Here is a 17,500-nt window from a genome sequence, read left to right on the forward strand (position 1 = left end):
CTCTCGAATTCTCAAAATCCGGCCTGCGGGCCACTTCCGGCCTGCGACACTATTTTGACTGGCCCACCAGCTAATGTCCTCAAAGTCACGCATCCAACAGAGCCACTTTTACCAGTGGCTCTGCCCGACTAATTAGCATACCCAACACGTCATTGTAGGCCTAATGCAAATCAAATGAAAGAGAGCTCTACTGTAGCTCAACAACTGAATAATTAGCCATTTGGTAGCTAAACAGTTTGCCAAGGAGGTGTGGAGGTAGACAAACATAGCGTGAGGGCGAACTCCACTAACACTATGGACCAGAGCTAGGTTCAGCACTGCTGTACTCTCACCCGGTAGAGACACACACTAACCAATGGGACAGACCTAAACGCAGGCAGAACGTCACTTGAGTTGACACTCACATCAGCTGCTCAAGTGTGATAGTTCAAAGGCAAGGGAGTACCCTGACCGGGACTAGTTAGTGTCACCTCAGTGACCTCACAGAGGATCACCGGGGTAGTTAGGTAGTTAGTGTCACCTCACAGAGGATGACCGGGGCAGTGTGGTAGTTAGGCAGTTAGTGTCATCCTCACAGAGGATGACCGGGGCACAACGCAGCACAGCGGCTGCCAGACCTGATGACCATTACAGGGCAGACTGTCAGCAGGGCATCATTCAAAGCGGATTAAGACAGAATCGCAGATATAACCTTGGGGCTTTCTTCTGTTGCTGTGTGTGTATGTTTGTGTGTGGTAGGAGGGACGGGCAGAGGTGGCAATGCTAAAGCTCCTATTTTCATAAGACTGCGGGGGAGCAGGACCAGTGACCACTGTCAACTCCGGCGAATACAAATTTTTGAATGACAATTGACCTTCAGTGAATTCAGGCGATGACAGGGCCATGCAGCCGCGGGCGATGGCGGTGTCACACAGCCTGACCAATCCCACTGATCACACGCTAGCGACAGCGTGCTGGCACCTAGCGTGTCACAGATTCATACGGAGAAAAAAATGTGTAGATCACGGGAGCAAAAGCCTCAGCTCACGGATCCGACCCGTACCCCCACGCCTAGAACAATGCTGTTCTGTTCTCCGTTCCCCCCCTGCAAGCAGCTAGGGATGGGACCATATGAAAATTACATATCACGATTATTGTGACAAAATAAATCGTGATTTATGATATTATCACGATAATCAAAATCCATTATCTTGGGGTGGGAACATTTGCCAAAAAATAGCAGATCAGCAATTTTTTGGCCAAGAGATTTGGTAGAGAGTGAAAAAAAAGACTGTATCAAGTAGGTATATTATAAATATGTTTTACCAATAGAGATTTTAAATGGTACCGGATAATATGCAGCTTGGCAAATGAAATGTGAATTGATCCCAGTGACGGAGGACGATATCACGATAAATGTAATCTCCACGATGCGATTATCATGAGTGTTTTTTATCACGATAAGCGATAATATCGCTTATCGTCCCATCCCTGCATGCAGCCTGCGAAGGCGCTATTCGCTGACCTTGAGCCGTGGCCGTAGACTCCCATCTATATTCACTGACAACATCTAGTTTGTGGAAGATAATTGGATTTCGCCACATGCTGGCACACCGACGGAGAAGGGGGGGGGGGGGGGGGGACATCCTTAGCGGGGGGCCGGAGCACATTGCAGTGAGATCATCATCATCCCCCCCCACCCCCGTCTCCCCCCGTCGCCGGCTCACATACCAATGAGAGGCGGCCGCACGCTTCGCTTCCATACGCAGACGCACACTGTGTTCTCATAGGAGAAAATCTCCTTTTTAATATGCAAATGCCTGTCGAGTGCCGAGAGAGAGGCTAGAGGGCTTTGGTCCTGCGTTGGAAGGCAGGGCACAGTGGGTGTGCATGCATGCGTGTGTTTACTTGCATCACTATTCTTGTGAGAGCCACATGTCCTCACCAGTATAGCAGAATTTGAGAAGTAGAAGAGAAATGTTTTTTTTACTTGATACATACTGTAGGATTAGGATTAAATATTAGAGTGGCTGATTTATATTTAGTCGCGAGCCAAGTGTCAAGCTCTGAAAAAAGCGGATCTACAATCTCACATCGCGTCGCGGCGTGGCACGTTGTGAGCTTGTAGATCCGCTAGTATTTTCAGCTTAAGGGTTACGCTTGAAAATGGCATTCATAGTATCTTCGTACTAAAATGTTGATGTCCTCACTAGAAATGCAAACGTGTGAGTGTGTGTGTGCACACATGTAGATCAGTGTATGGCTATTAGATGGAGGTAGTGAGTAAGAGTGAGAATGACGGTGAAATACTTCCTAAATGTCAAGGATGTCCACCATGACAACACCAGAGGCAGCTCCACTAATCACGTTCAACCCAGCTTTGACTCTAAAAAAGGCTCTAGTTCGTTCTCCTGCTATACCACTAACATGTGGAACGCCCTACTGCAGGCCCTGAAGGAGGGCAACTCCCTATAGCTTCCTTCAAAATTGCCCTGAAAAGTCACCTACACACGGATGCTACTCGAACCCTTCTTCCGGGTAGTAAAACCGTGATGTAGTGGGGCCTATGTGACGCGTTTTGCGTCATAGTTTGTGTTCATGGACGCGCTGGAGCTCCAATTCATGAACGAGCACTTCCGGTATGAACGCGCGTCAATACAAAGAAGCCTAGATGCGCGTTCATGTTTCTGGCCCCAACTGCAGTACCTCAAAACGGCCACCATGTCTATGGCGCTTCAGAGCTCACCCAAGGTTCTGGGGGCTTGGTTGGCAGGTTAGCTTTTCACCAGGTTAACATTCACCCGCATCGAAAGAATGGACCGTTGAACAGATGCTATGTCGCAATATCGACACGCTCCCGTGGATGGAGGCTACCTTTGCATGACACTTGTACACAAATGTCATGCAAAAGTAGCAGGGCATTCATTTACAAAGAAAAAAAATGTTTAAATAAGGGAAATACAAGTTTTCTTTCTCCATGGCGACGATAAGACAGTCAAAACCCGCCGTGTCTTTTGGAAGACACGGCTGCTAGTTCTCAGAATAATAATGTTTGCGTTTACCTCTGGGTTTAAACACACGCAAAGAGCAATTACACGGCGTGTCATTGTGAGGAGCAGATAAGAGCGGGAACTTTCTAGCGCTGCATAAACTCATTTGGCGGCGTTCGCCTGAGGACGGCCTGCGTTAACCCGGAAGACAAGTCTAGACTCTTCCAAGACAACTGTTATGACATTTATATCAATAGTTAATGTATTATATAATACGTAACCAAAACAGGTTTGAGATATACAAGTCGCAGAGATAATTGTCAGCTTCTCCAAAAGCATGCCAATAAGTTTGTGTATGAAATGATTAAATATTCAGTGTTGGCTAAATCAAGATTTTTTTTGTATCAAAATGGCCAAGCCCATCATTTATGTTTTCACATTTCTGCAAATATGTAAGCTCATGAATATCATCGGTATAGTGTTTTTTTTTTGTTTTTTTTTGTTTTTTTTCATTTATATTTTTGTACTGTTGTGTCAGGTTTTGGTTCACAGGGTTTTCCTAGTCTTGCACTGGGTTGTATATTGTCACTGTCGGGCAGAAACCTTGTATCTCCAAGTTTCACATTTGTAAGTTTTTCGCAAAGTAAAGCCCTGCTTCATCATAGAAGGCAGTCGCACAAAAGTAGTGAAAACAGCAGATCTACAAGCACACAACGCCTCGCACCGCGAGGCGTTGTGTGCTTGTAGATTGGCTGTTTTCACTAGTTTAAATCATTTTTAAAATGATAAATACAAAATGAACGGTTTTGGAGATACAATGTTTCCACCCGACAACGACGATATGTAATGTATACGGCATGTTGTCCTGTGTATTCATTGGTCCGTTTGTATTGTCAAAAAAAGTGTTAAAATTCAATGAAGCACTAATCACACACACAATAAATAGTGCAATGAATCAAGAAACAGCTGAAGCTTGGGAATTATATGCAAAGCCTGAAGTACAGTATGTACTGTAATGCTTGATTTATACTTGCTTGTGCTGTGTCACACGCCCCCAAAATAGCAGTTCCACAAGCTCAAAATGCACTAGAGCTTGTAGATCAGTTATTTTCTGTAAGTATAACTCAGCCTAGAACAACCAGCAGAGAATAGATGCATGCATATCACAATCAAAGTCCAGGTGCTGATGGACAAACAGCAGATCAACAGTCACACAATCACACTGGTTCAGATAACCCTGTGATCACACAGGAATGAAGATGGAGTGATCTGAACGTTGAGCAGCGATATTAATGGGGGAAAAAAAGTGTGAGAACAACCAGTGTGTGGATGTCAGTGTTGGGGAAAGTTCACTTTCTACATGACAGTTCAAATTCATGTTCACAACTTCGGAAATGAACTAGTTGATTTCATAGTTCATAATTCCACATTTTGAACTAAAGTTCATGCATGGTTCCCCAAAATGAACAAGCCGACGAGTGCCGTTCACGGACATCAGAATGAACGCGTTCATCAATAGCGTTCATCAAGCTTAGATAATGAACGTTCCAAAATATGAACGAGTTAGTGAACGGTCGTTCTTTGAACGCGTTCAGGCACAACACTGGTGGACGCTATAGTTTTTTCAGCAAGGGAAGCAGCAGACATGGAACTTAAAAGACACAACACAGAATAAGCAGACGACAAGACGACATCCAGGTGCAGGCATGACCTGGTCTGAGAAGCCATTTTCACCACACAGAGAGGGGACTCTGATACAAAACAATAAGCCAAATGCACCTTTTATTCACTGCAATGCACACTTAACATAGGCTTACCTATGCCTGAAGTCTTTATTTCTGTCAGAGTAAACCAGATGGCATGAGATGGGAGAGAAAAGGAAGGAAGGGTTAGTGTAGTGCCTCAAAGAAACTATGTTAAGACTACTATAGTGTACATCAAAACCTAGCATCTATGGACCTGTCAACTAGAGCAGTGGTTCTCAACCATTTCAGGCCGCGACTAATCATATTTTAACTGGGACCCCCCCCCCCCCCACACCCTGACGAGCACTAAGAGTTGAGGCATTACATTTTGTATAACACGGTTCTATTGCGAACATAGCTGATCTACATGCTCATAGCATGTACATCGGCTATTTTCACAATTTCTGACTAATATTTGACCATATACCGTCTATATACACTTAAACCTTATGGTGGTTTGTTTACTGTTGAGTGAGAAAACAAGGTTGCAGTTGCACATTAAGCTAATCATCTGGGGACCCCCCAAAATAATTTGGGGACCCCCCTGGGGGTCCCGACCCACAGGTTGAGAACCACTGAGCTAGACAACTCTGCTTATTTTGAGCTGGCTTCCCAAACATTTTCATGTCAAGGACCCCCAAATTAATATGTACAGTAATTATCCCTTTCTGAAAACATTTTGTGTCAGATTTATGATTTTTAAAATACCTTTTTTTAATAGCAGATCTACAAGCTCACAGTTGTGAGCTTTTGGATCCGCTAGTTTAAAAAAGCAGATGTTTAAAGGCGTAGTTCACCCCCAAAATTACATTTTTGCTATTGATTACTCATGCCATGGAGACATGAGTTCAATAATATTTTTAGTTTTTTGTCGCATTCCTAAGACAACATTTTGATTACAAAAAACATACCCCCATTAATTCCGGATGGGGGTACATCCTGAATAAATGGGGATACATTTACTCAAATACACTTTTTTTAAAATATTATTGAACTCAAGTCTCCATGGCATGAGTAATCAATAGAGAAAATGGGGGTGAACTACTCCTTTAAAGGCTTCAAGTGCTCGCGTGTCTCTCACTATATTTTCTCTCGCTAAAAACCTGGCAACACTGGAGACAGGAGCGCTAGTGGGGTGAGATGGAGTATGAAGAGGAGAGTAATTAAAAGTCATGACAAAGAATCCCACACTGACTCCACTCCTTCAAAATGACACTGACTAAAGAAATTAATCTTTCTCCAGAGTGGTTGGTTGCTGTTCAGAGATCCAATTAACCCATTTAGAACGGGTACACATATTGTGTATCATTATTTTATGCTTTAACTATTGAAAAATAGCAGATATACAAGCTCACAGCGCGGCACCGAGTGCCGCGCTGCGAGCTTGTAGATCTGCTATTTTTGGAAAAAAGTTGTGAAAATGTGTGCAAATCTTTGAATATTATGTATTTTCAAAGCGAACGTTTGTAACTCAAATCTTGCTTCTGGGTGGTCCCTGGAACTAAATATTTTGAGATGCGGGTCCGTGGCCAAATAAATATCATTTTGGGGGTCCCTCACATGAAAAGGTTTTGAGAACCACTGCCATAGTAGTCTCTCAAGAACAGACTAACTGAGCTGCAGTTAAAGGGGTACTGTCACCTAAAGGGGTTGAGGGGCAGATTACACTCTGACATGAGCTTCTCTGAAAACGGTCTGAAACAGTCTGAAGCTCATGTCACAGTGTAATCTGCCCCTCGCCCCCCAACAACAGCTGACCAGTACAGTCAGGCTATACAGACAATTAATTTGATTGGCTTATCATCATTGCGCATCCCCACAATGACATCATAAAAATATTAACTTGTTTTTTTAAGATGATTCTTAAAGTGACAGTAACCCTTTAGGTGACAGGCCCCCTTTAAGTGAAAAGGACCTTTTCTTTGACGATGGCTGGCCAGATTGCTGACATAGAAACATAGGGTTTTTGTCAAAAACTCTTAGAAGGATTCAAAAGACACTTATAGAATCGGGTCAAAAATTCTAATTTTCACGATTTTTCAAAAATAGCAGATCTACAAGCTCGCAGCGCGGCACTGTGAGCTTGTATATCTGCTGTTTTTCAATAGTTAAAGCATAAAATAATGTTACACAATAACGTGTAGCCGTTCTGAACGGGTTAAATTCTCAGGACCCCCCCCCCCTCCCCCCACAGCCCTATCAAGGCCAGGCTCTGTGCAGCTGATGCAGGTGTGTGTGTGTGTGTGTGTGTGTGTGTGTGTGAGAGAGAGAGAGAGAGAGAGAGAGAGAGAGAGGTCATCAATCCTGGACCAACGGGGGCCTTTCTTCCCCGTGTCTGTCGGTCCGTCTCAACGGGCCTCTCCGTTGCTTTACGACCTGCCAGCGCTCGTAAAAACAAACCCGTGGGCCTGTCACAGGCGTTTACATAATCGCACGTTCGCAATTAGATTGTCACAATTAATTGAGATAATCAGGATTATTTGAGATCTAATGAAGGCTCTGTTCCATTTAGCGTGTAGTAGTGGTTCTCAAAGGTGTTGATTTCAAGGACCACCATGACTCCGAGAGTGTGCAAATGGAACCAAATGGACCCGTACCTGGGTCCATTTGGGTCCATTTGTACATTCTCAGAGTTACATTTGGAAACACTTTGAGACCCACTGGTGTAGCAGTGTTTACAGTGAGCCAACATGCACAATATCAGCACCCTGACTCTGTATGACCAGAATGGAACAGAGCCTTCATTAGTATCATTGTTAAGACCTGTGAAGGAAGTAAGGAATCTGCCCAATTTCTTCCTAATATGGCTGCTGCGCATAGAGCTAATTGGCTTGGCGGCGGTTCGATGGCTGGCTAACTGACTAACTTACTTACTTACTGACTGACTGGCTGGCTGCTAGCTGGCTGGCTAGCTGGCTCGCTGGCTGGCTGGCTGGCTGGCTGGCTGGCTGGCTGGCTAGCTGGCTGGCTATCTGGCTAGCTACCTGGCTGGCTGGCAAGCTGGCTAGCTACCTGGCTGGCTGGCAAGCTGGCTGGCTGTCTGGTTATCTGGCTGGCTGTCTGGCTAGCTGGCTGGCTATCTGGCTAGCTACCTGGCTGGCTAGCTGGCTGGGCTTACCGTAGCTCCAGGACGCTGGTGACGTTCCCGTTGAGGAAGATCCTGCGGACGTAGTTGAAGTCCCCCACGTACAGGCTGCCGTCGGGGCCGCACGCCAGCGCCACGGGCGCCAGCAGCTTGTTGCCGTCGGCCAGGCCGTTGCAGCTGGGGCAGGAGATGCTGCGGCGCCGGCCGTTGCCCATCACACTGCCGATGATGGGAGGCTGCTGGGAGATGAAGGCGTTCTCGCCGTTCCCCATGTGGAGGATGCCTTCAGAGAGAGAGAGGGAGAGGATTAATATAGAATATACGTTTTTGGTCCAGCCACATACCACGTAAGCTCAGTGTAGCCTGACAGCGTGTCGCTGGTTGGATTCCCGATGCCGACTACCTTTACTGAGTGTCACTCCCCATCTCTCTCCCCATTTCCTGTCAGTCTACTGTCCTTTCAATAAAGGCATAAAAGCCCCAAAACGTATCTTTATAAAAAAAGAATAGAATAGAATAACGCGTGTTACCGGCTGTCACTGACAATAAGCCACTTCCTAGAATAGAATAGAATAGACTTTGTTTGCCATTTTGCTTGAGTGCATAGGAATTCTTCCCAGGGTCAGCATTTTTAAAAAGACAGAGAAAAAATAAATCACGCATAGACTACATACATCCTACTATACTCTTTAAAAGGCAAATAGAATAAATAAAAATAAATAAAAGTATGTCATAGTCTAACTAAAAACAGTGCACATAATCTACCATGATTCAGTTCATCTGTCATGATTCACTCTCACACACACACATACGCACACCCCCACACCGGTGATATTCCAAGGGTTGCTAGGGGTCCACTAATATTATTTGCCAAATATTATTCTGCCAAGCAGCCCTTGGATAAACATCAAAACATCATAAATCTTGAAAGACGCTCCTTCAGCCAAAATCAATATGATCGTATTTGAAATGCAGCATCTGCACATCCACTGGCAGCCTCGTCTGACGCCGGCTTGTTGACCTGGCTGCTCTGAAGCAACTCAACATGATTTCATCTATCTACACACACAAGCACTTCTGAAGGCACGGCAGCACACCGACAGACAGACAGACAGACAGACAGACGGACGGACGGATGGACGGACGGACGGGGATTCAATCAAGGAGGGCTCCGAAAGAAAAACCTTCTGTCAAACCAGATTGACCTGGTGGAAGACGGATCAAACAAACAACATATTCTCCCTGTGAGGTAATACTGTAACAGTGACGAGTTATTGGAACAGATTCACCCGACGTGACGTCAGCATGGCTTGACGTGACGCGTCTCCTGGCCTACTGGAATGATGCGTAGTGACGTTCTCACTACCAAACATTAACAGTAATTAATAGTAACAGCTGTGCAAAGTAACTAAGTACATTTAATCAAGTACTGTACTTAACGAGGTGGTGCCATAGTTTTGTACTTTTTCTGTTTTTCATGTGTCTAGGAGGTTGAAAGTACATCATTGGACCCCCTGTTGTGGTTTTTAAGAGGAATTATGTATTCTCTTGGTATTTGTTTGTTTTCTCTTGGAGGCTGCCACCTTGTGGTCAAAAGTGTCAGTTAAAAAACACAGATACTTTTACATCACAGAATCAACTCCTCCCCTAATTACCATTCACCCAACACTGTGGGGTGTGGCTAACTTCAGCTGGGTTACCACCCACCATGACATCCATGCATACTTAATGAACTGGGGGTGTGGCCACATAAAAACCCAATTTTAACTCTTTCTGTATACTTTTTTGGAAAAAATCTTCCTCCTAGTATAATCATAATACCTGATAATCATGTTTAGAGGGGGGGGGGGGGGGGATCATGGCACCACCTCTTTAAGAACATTTTGTTGGTATGTTTTACTTTACCGGAGTATTTCCAATGTTCAGTACTTGTACTTCTACTCCACTACATCTGAGAGGCTACAAACATTGTACAATAGATATATACATTTGAAAAATTGAAAGGGGAGAAATGAAATGAAAAAGGAGTACATTCTACTTTTGGTACTTGACAGTAAGTATATTTCGAGACACCAATATTTTGGTCCTTTTACACAATATTGAATTCCTGGCTTTTACTTGTAACAGTTTCTACATTGCAGTATTGCTACTTTTACTTCAGTAAAACATGTGAGTACCTTTTCCACCACTGAGGTTGACTAGCCCGGTAAAAAAAAAAGAAATCTAAACATTTAAGACAACATCGGAAGCAAACTTGCAGTTTTCGATGTGCGCTTCGATTTAACTCTCCACCTATAAAGATGCAGAGAATATGTGCAGGCAGGCGGGCGGGAGTGGGCCACACTACAGGGGTGCTATAGACATGAAGGGAATGGGGGTTGTCAGCAGGAGGCAGTGAGGAGAAGGATCGAGAGGGGAGCACGGAGGGGGGAAATGAAAACAGCCCCTTCAGGCTCCTTCTCCGGACAGCGCGCTCCGGCTCGCCCCGCGGCCACAGCGTGACGGATCGAACCTCCGCCTTCCTGTACGCTCCTCGAGTAAGTATGGCTCATTTCCTCTGATGAGTCCCACACCGCCTGACACCCAGCGACGTCCCAGGGAGATCGCTTCTCCTGACAGCAGGATCGCTCCAACGTCTTTCTTTTTTCTTTTCTTTTCAATTCTGCCCTTCCACTTTCAGGAGTAATTCACTGGGAATAAGAACATTGACCCTCCTCCCACCCCACCCCCCACACCTCACTTCAGCCAGAAAAAGGGACAGTGGCAATAACAAAAAAGTAAGAGCTATCTGAGACAAGATGACATCGCCACATACTGGGGGAAAAAAGTGCCAAGATGCTGGGGGCCAGAGAAAAGTATTAAATAATACACTGAAAAGCCCCACAGCACCTCAGGGCATTGGCAATAGAATTTGTCTGTACTGTGGAGCAAATTCACTGGACACCGGAATACTAAAGACATCTGCTCCAGTGATGCTGCTATCTCTCTCTCTATGTCTCTCTGTCTCTCTCTCTGTCTGTCTCTCTCTCTCTCTATCTGTCTCGAGACAGAGAGCTCTCTCTCTCTCTCTCTCTCTCTCTCTCTCTCTCTCTCTCTCTCTCTCTCTCTCTCTCTCTCTCTCTCTCCATCGCTATTCTTACAATATTGTTTTGTCAGTAATGCTGTTTTAATGACTGCAGGTTTGTTCGCTTTCTGTGTCCACCTCCCACCTATTGAGGGTAAGTACACAAGTATACACCCATGACCAGGGCAGGAAGTTCAGGGAGGCCACAAAGGCCATGTCCGTCGTTGCCCCTCAGTTTGGCCTTGTGCCGCTCAGTTTGGCCTTGTGCCCCTCAAAGAAAAGGTCACAGTGGCCTTAATGCCCCAGCTGACTGCACCACTTTCTCCTCTGTCTATTTCTAGTAGATATGTAGACACCAGTGACTCTAGTCATGTAGACACCAGTGTCTCTTTCTTGTCATGTAGACACCAGTGTCTCTTTCTTGTCATGTAGACACCGGTGTATATTGTTTTCTGAATTCTTAACTCCCCTGAGTCCCCATCTTTAAACCAATCCAGTGACTTTGATCGGTGCAGGGCTGAGCATGGATCAGATTGTAAATACCATCATTCATGTCACTGCAGATCTCAGATATTTCATTTGAAATCATCCTTAACCCTTCAATTCATTACTAAAATCTTGTTTTATTTTATTTGATGGCATTTGGTCTTTTTGCCCTAAAAAAATGGACAACACCAAAGGCCAAGTGGCCTTGCCCTTAAAAATGATGGAATTTCAGGCCTGCCATTGACGCCAGTACGTTGCAGAACATACCCTCAATCTTGATGCAGACAGAGTGCCAAGCAGCAGGCATTGAGCACCTTGTTATAGTAGTTATATCTGCCAGTCTCAGGGCAAACACTCTTAACCACAAGGCCACTGAGCTGCTTAGATCAAACCGTGCTTCTTACGTATTGTCCATGAATGGACAGATGCAAGGAATCATGTCCGCTTGTTATAAGCCACCTTGGGCTTGTTTCGCCCACTAAAAGAGTTTATCAGCTGGCAGGCATACTTTGGTGTGATCGTGCCCTAAACCAGTGGTTCTCAACCTTTTCAGGCAGCAACCCCCAAAATAATGATATTTTAACTGGGGCCCCCCCCCCACCCCGACGAGCACTAAGAGTTGAGGCATGACATTTTGTACAACACGGTTATATTGTGCAAATAGCAGATCTACATGCTCACAACGCCTCGCAACACGAGGCTTTATGAGCATGTAGATCTGCTATTTTCACAATTTCTGCCTCTAATATTTGACAATTTAGCCAATGTTTATTTTGTCATTTTAGACTAAGAGGCATTAAAAAGTCCTTAAATTGTCACTTTAGAAATGTGCAGATACCCTCAGTACACTTAAACTTTATGTTGTTTTGTTTACTGTTGAGAGAGAAAACAATAATCCAAATTAAATTCATCATCTGGGGAAACCCCCCAAAATCATTTGAGGACCCCCCTGGGTCCCACAGGTAGAGAACCACTGCCCTAAACCTGTGGTTCTCAAACATTTTCATGAGGATGCCATTTTATTTCTCTGGCTAAATCTGGGGATTAATTAATGGCTAATGAAATTATTAAGCTTGTCGATCTATACCCCTCTACTGGAACTGACTCAGATTCTTTGTATTTTTGACTGACTGTGTATAATGAATTTTGATGTATTTCTTTAGACTAATATGTAATATCTATTGTAATTTGCACTTGACTTAAGTGGGTTGGGAGTTGTTGCTACACGGACATAGGAAAGGTGTCGCTCCTACGGACATTATAAAATGTGACACTGTGACACAGAAGGCTTCACGCCGAAACGCGTCCGTTTGTTTCTGCTGCTCTGCAGCTTACCTTGACCAACTAAACTTAAAATAAAAAGTGCCTTAAATGGACTTGTCCGAGAGTGCTGGTGTTCTCTTTGATAAATCTGGGGAGAGACTAGACTCACCGCTCTGGATGTTCAGGGCGTGGTGCTTATCGAGGGCCCAGCCTCCCAGCTTGGAGGCGGTGGTCTCGTACCCCTGCAGCACGGCCGTCCTCTTCTCCCACAGGATGAGGTCTGGACACGACTCGTACTCGAAGCCCACGGACACTGGTGGCGAAACAAAGACAACATCCACTTCATTACTAGTGCCCTGCACGTGAAATGAAATTCATGACATCTCGGTATACTGTAGCAAAAACAGATATGGAAATATCTTGGCAAAACAAACAATCAAACAAATACATTAATCCACCCACATTCTCTGAATCAGTTTTCAGTTTTCAGTTTTTGAGCGGTGGTCACACCGTCTCCATAGCGTGGCCGTGTGTGTAGGTATGTATGTTTGTTTGTATGTATGTATGTATGTATGTATGTATGTATGTATGTGGGTGGGTGGGTCTGTATGTAGCCTCAAGCCTGTGGTGTAGTACCTTTTGTGACCACACATGTTAAGGGAGGGGCGCTGTTGTTCAGGCCAGGCCAGAACAGTCAAGGCACACTCACACACGCACACACGCACGCACGCACGCACGCACACACACACACACACGCGCGCGCGCACAGACTCCACCGCTCAGTTCACACGGGTGTGATTTTTCTTTTTTTGGAAAGTTTTTCTTTGTTTGTCGTGAGATAACAAACTGGAGAAAATGCGTTGCCAGTGTATAGGCCTACGTGGAAAGGCTAGGCAAAACAGAAGCATTTTGAATAAATGTTTATCTGAGCTAGTCTGAGCACCCTTATTTTTGGAGAGCTGCTTTTTACACTTCGGTGGTATTTGAACCAAGCTTGTTAGCTGAACATGGAGTGTATTGTTAACGTTGTTGAACTGATGACCAAAATAAGTGAAAAAGTGAACGCGTCAGATCCATTAAACTACGTGCATTATTGTAAACACGTATGTGTCCCCAATCCCAGGCACCATCACTAATGACAGTTTTTCCCGGTGTGGCACTTTAACAATTTCTTTAGCAATTATTGCCTGTGAGAAATGGACTGCACTGCACCCGACTTCATGACAATATTATTACATTTTATGCTATTTAATTAAGCAAAGTATCGCATTTTCCCCACAAGACATCTATTAGGCCCAAATAATTAACAACTTCTTATAAATTGTACGGAACTTGAAAACATTATAAGGCTAAGCTGAAACTGTAACTTAATGTTGTGTGTGTGTGTGTGTGTGTGTGTGTGTGTGTGTGTGTGTGTGTGTGCGTGCGTGCGTGCGTGCGTGCGTGCGTGCGTGCGTGCGTGCGTGCGTGCGTGCGTGCGTGCCTGTCTGTTTGTGCACTGTCACCGGGTGGGAGACAATTAGTTGATGCCTCCACTTAGTGCCACGAATACAAATAAGCAAAGCTTTTAATGTGAGCGGAGCACAGAGGATTATTAAACATGCTTCTTCTGTTGCCCTAGCAACTACTGTACAAACCTGGCTGCCTCGGTTTCCCTGTGACTCGCCTGGCTCGCCTAAAGTCGGATCAAACTGGACTAGGCGTTGCGGCGACCAAACAGGAATCAAGGATTCAGCGAACGCATGGACTATTTCTCTTCCTTTTTAGATTTTTTTTATCCCACGATTTTGCAACTCATTTTTCACCCAGTGTCAATTATCTAATGTAATCCTGGGCGCTATACTCCCTCCCTGCCAACCTGGGGAGAGCAACAGGCTGACCTCAAGCTTCCTCCTATGCATGAGGAGTCCAAGTTGCTTCTTTTCACCTGAAAGGAGGGAGTTTCCCCCGGTTGAACGTAGCATGTGGAAGGAACACGTTATTCCTACCGGTTCCTTTCCCCTTCATCAGGCGCCCCGGCTGGCCAGGGGGAGGCAGTATAGAGACCAGGATTACTGCGGGTTTTTGTGAGGGTACCTACCCTATAGGAAAACTCCACACAGAAAGGCCTTTTTGCCAACCCCACCTAGGGTTTGGGCACTGATGATGCGGAGGAGAGAACACGCCCCCAGCGCCCACAGCGTCCCCCGGTGGGAATCAAACCCAGGACCTTCTAGCTGTGAGGCGACAGCACTACCGACTGTGCCACCGTGCCCCCGTACGGCCTATTTCTCGACAACCATTAAAGAACGAGACATGTCGCCAACTAAGGGACTGTGACATTGTTAAGCGAAACAATAAAATAAAATAAACAACTCATCAATCACTTACCGAAGGCTTCCGTCAGGCCGTACACCTTCTGGCTGTAGACGTCGGCCTTGTCCCAGACGAAGTCGTAGGCGAGGTTGGGCGCGGCCGGGAACCACTTCCGGAACAGCCTGCCCTCCACGGCCACCATCAGGTGCACCTTCATGAGGTTGAAGGGGATGGTGGGGTGGGTGAGGGTCACCCGCAGGATGGACTTGTAGCCGGGGGTCCGGCTGCTCAGGTAGCTCAGCTTCATGGCCGTGCCGGGGATGGATACCTCCTCCTGAAGGGACTGAAGGAGAACACACAAAACCCAGTGTTGATTTTGACGGCAAATTGTCGTTTTAGTCATTGTCCTTCCATTCAGTTTCACTATTCTTATTTTAGTCATCTGAAATGTTTTAGGTTTAGTAGACATAATGGCAGATTTTACACTTGCATGCTGAAAATAGACGATCTGCGACGCGTTGTGAGCATGTAGATCTGCTATTTTCAGAGCAAAACCAAACATACAAAATGGCTTGTCTTTTAGTTCTACTGGATCTCTTCTCCACTAGTCCCTCCCTAACATTTTAGTCTGGTTTTTATTTGTCGACAAAATTGTCAATATATATTTAGTCATATTTTTAGTCATCATAGCTTAGTTTTTATTTCGTTTTTATTTTGTTTTCCTAAGTGAAAAAAGGTAGTCGAATTTTTTTTTAAAGACTTGGGGGTGAATATCCCTTTAAAACCTCTAGTATAAGAGAAACAGACCATTGTACTCGGACCACATGTTTTCCCAGTCTACGCCTAAATCTCTACACCAAAATGTTCCCTCTGGAATAGGCATGCTGGGGATATAGTGGTCAAGACAGAAACCTTCCATAACCTGAAACTCTCCAAAACCTGACAAGTTCTGTGACGTCTCATCTTTTTCCCAAATAACCAGAACCAGCCCTGGAGGGCGAGGATTGTCATTAAAATAATAATAATAAAATAAAAATGTAATAAATGCTGATCTTCTACTTCCACTATTTTTGGAAGAAGAACTTTTTAAAAGTATAACTAATTCCCCAGAACTCAGGGCCAAAATGAGGTTCTGAGAAGCTTATCTGAAACCGAGTCATAGCTTAAGGAAACAAATCCAGAACCTGTGAAATATGTTTCACAGCAAGGCATGGTTAGCTCAGTTCTTGTAGTCAGTCAAAAAGAGCTGTAAATGATGTGGGTTGAAGTGAACCCAGCAGGGACGTGCAGAGAATGTTAGAGAGGCAGGGGCTGAAATTTAAAAATGGCCTTTTTGTGAAAGTATCGAAAATAGCAAACCTCCAAGCTCACAATGCGTCGCGCTGATGATGCGTTGTGATAGGTCGGCTGTGATAGGTCAGCTGTGATAGGTCGGCTATTTTCGGTGCCAGATGCCTAGATGCCTGCTAGATGCCTCACTGAACTAAGCATGGTCAAGTCAATACTGGAGAAGTGGCGTAACGGCATGGATTTCTACACAGAGAGGGCAATTATTTCAACATAAGATGCTGCATACAAGTTCAGGAGAGTTTGGACAAGGCAATTCTCTTGAACGCTGCCTTCAGGTATGGCATGGAAAGAGGGCATTTGCATTAATTTCACCATAGAAAAACTGCATTCATGTTTCTGGAGAAGGCACTTTTTACAGACAGGTAAAAGGGCAGGGGCTCAAGCCCCCTTTCATGTCTATGTGTGCACGTGCCTGGAACCCAGGGTTTAGTTTGCTGGCTCTGTGCTTTTGATACCACCCCTATGGTCATTTTATTTCCGGTCTGCTCCTGGTCAGACCAAATTAAATACATGCATTGGGAAATGTAGACTTTCTAAATTGTGGAAAATAGACGGTCTACTCTACTGTACAAGCTCACAACGTCTTGTATCATTGTGAGCTTATCCCGAGCAATAGTTCGGCTATTAGACGCCTGTCTAAAATCGGTCTAATCAACGTCTAGAAATGAAAGTTTTTTTAGACGTTTAAGCTTAGACTAAACGTTAATTAGACGTTATATACGGCAACATATAGACGGTCTCTAGATGTCTATTAGTTGTCTAATCAACTTCTAGTCTAAGCTTAGACGTCTAAAAAACGTTCATTTCTAAACGTTGATTAGACATTGATGCTCAGTGGGATAATAGATCGTCTATTTTCACTATTTGTCGAAGACGTACACTGGGCTTATGGTGGTGAATAAAAAATACAAATCAATCATCTTGGTTGACCCTGAATTTCAAGACACTCTTAATGACTTGAGTTTTCTTAAGTTTCTTTCTCGCGATTTACGTTGACACGGTCAGGCTGGTGGCTGCTGCCGTGCAAAACTTACGACCCAGACCAAAAAAACCTGCTCCAATAAATCCTGATTGTGCGTTTGAAGGCTCCTGCCTTCACCCAAACAGCCAGGCCTCACAGGTATGATGGCTATTATAGAGTTTTAGCTAAAGGACAATTAAGCCGCCACTTCAGGGTGAGAATCAGATGGAAGGATTTAATCATTAACACACTACACTGACTGGTTCTCATAATTGATTTAAT

At 44.7% G+C, this 17,500-nt stretch overlaps 1 protein-coding gene across 6 annotated transcripts in view; it reads right to left on the reverse strand.

Moving 5' to 3' along the window:
• Nucleotides 1-17,500, reverse strand: part of tenm4 (teneurin transmembrane protein 4) — a gene marked incomplete at both ends in the record, with an annotated part of 418,773 nt that overhangs the window by 136,315 nt on the left and 264,958 nt on the right. For 5 of the 6 annotated variants that reach the window (XM_080731250.1, XM_080731249.1, XM_080731247.1 and 2 more), the window contains 4 exons: nucleotides 4,787-4,807; nucleotides 7,833-8,082; nucleotides 12,782-12,925; nucleotides 14,983-15,250. In XM_080731250.1, the coding sequence (XP_080587376.1) occupies nucleotides 4,787-4,807; nucleotides 7,833-8,082; nucleotides 12,782-12,925; nucleotides 14,983-15,250 (683 nt within the window). The remainder of the gene's footprint in view (nucleotides 1-4,786; nucleotides 4,808-7,832; nucleotides 8,083-12,781; nucleotides 12,926-14,982; nucleotides 15,251-17,500) is intronic. The other variant, XM_080731248.1, reaches the window with a different exon arrangement.

The sequence above is a fragment of the Nannobrachium achirus genome (genome assembly GCF_963921795.1).
Source record: "Nannobrachium achirus genome assembly, chromosome: 8".
Lineage (NCBI taxonomy): Eukaryota > Metazoa > Chordata > Actinopteri > Myctophiformes > Myctophidae > Nannobrachium > Nannobrachium achirus.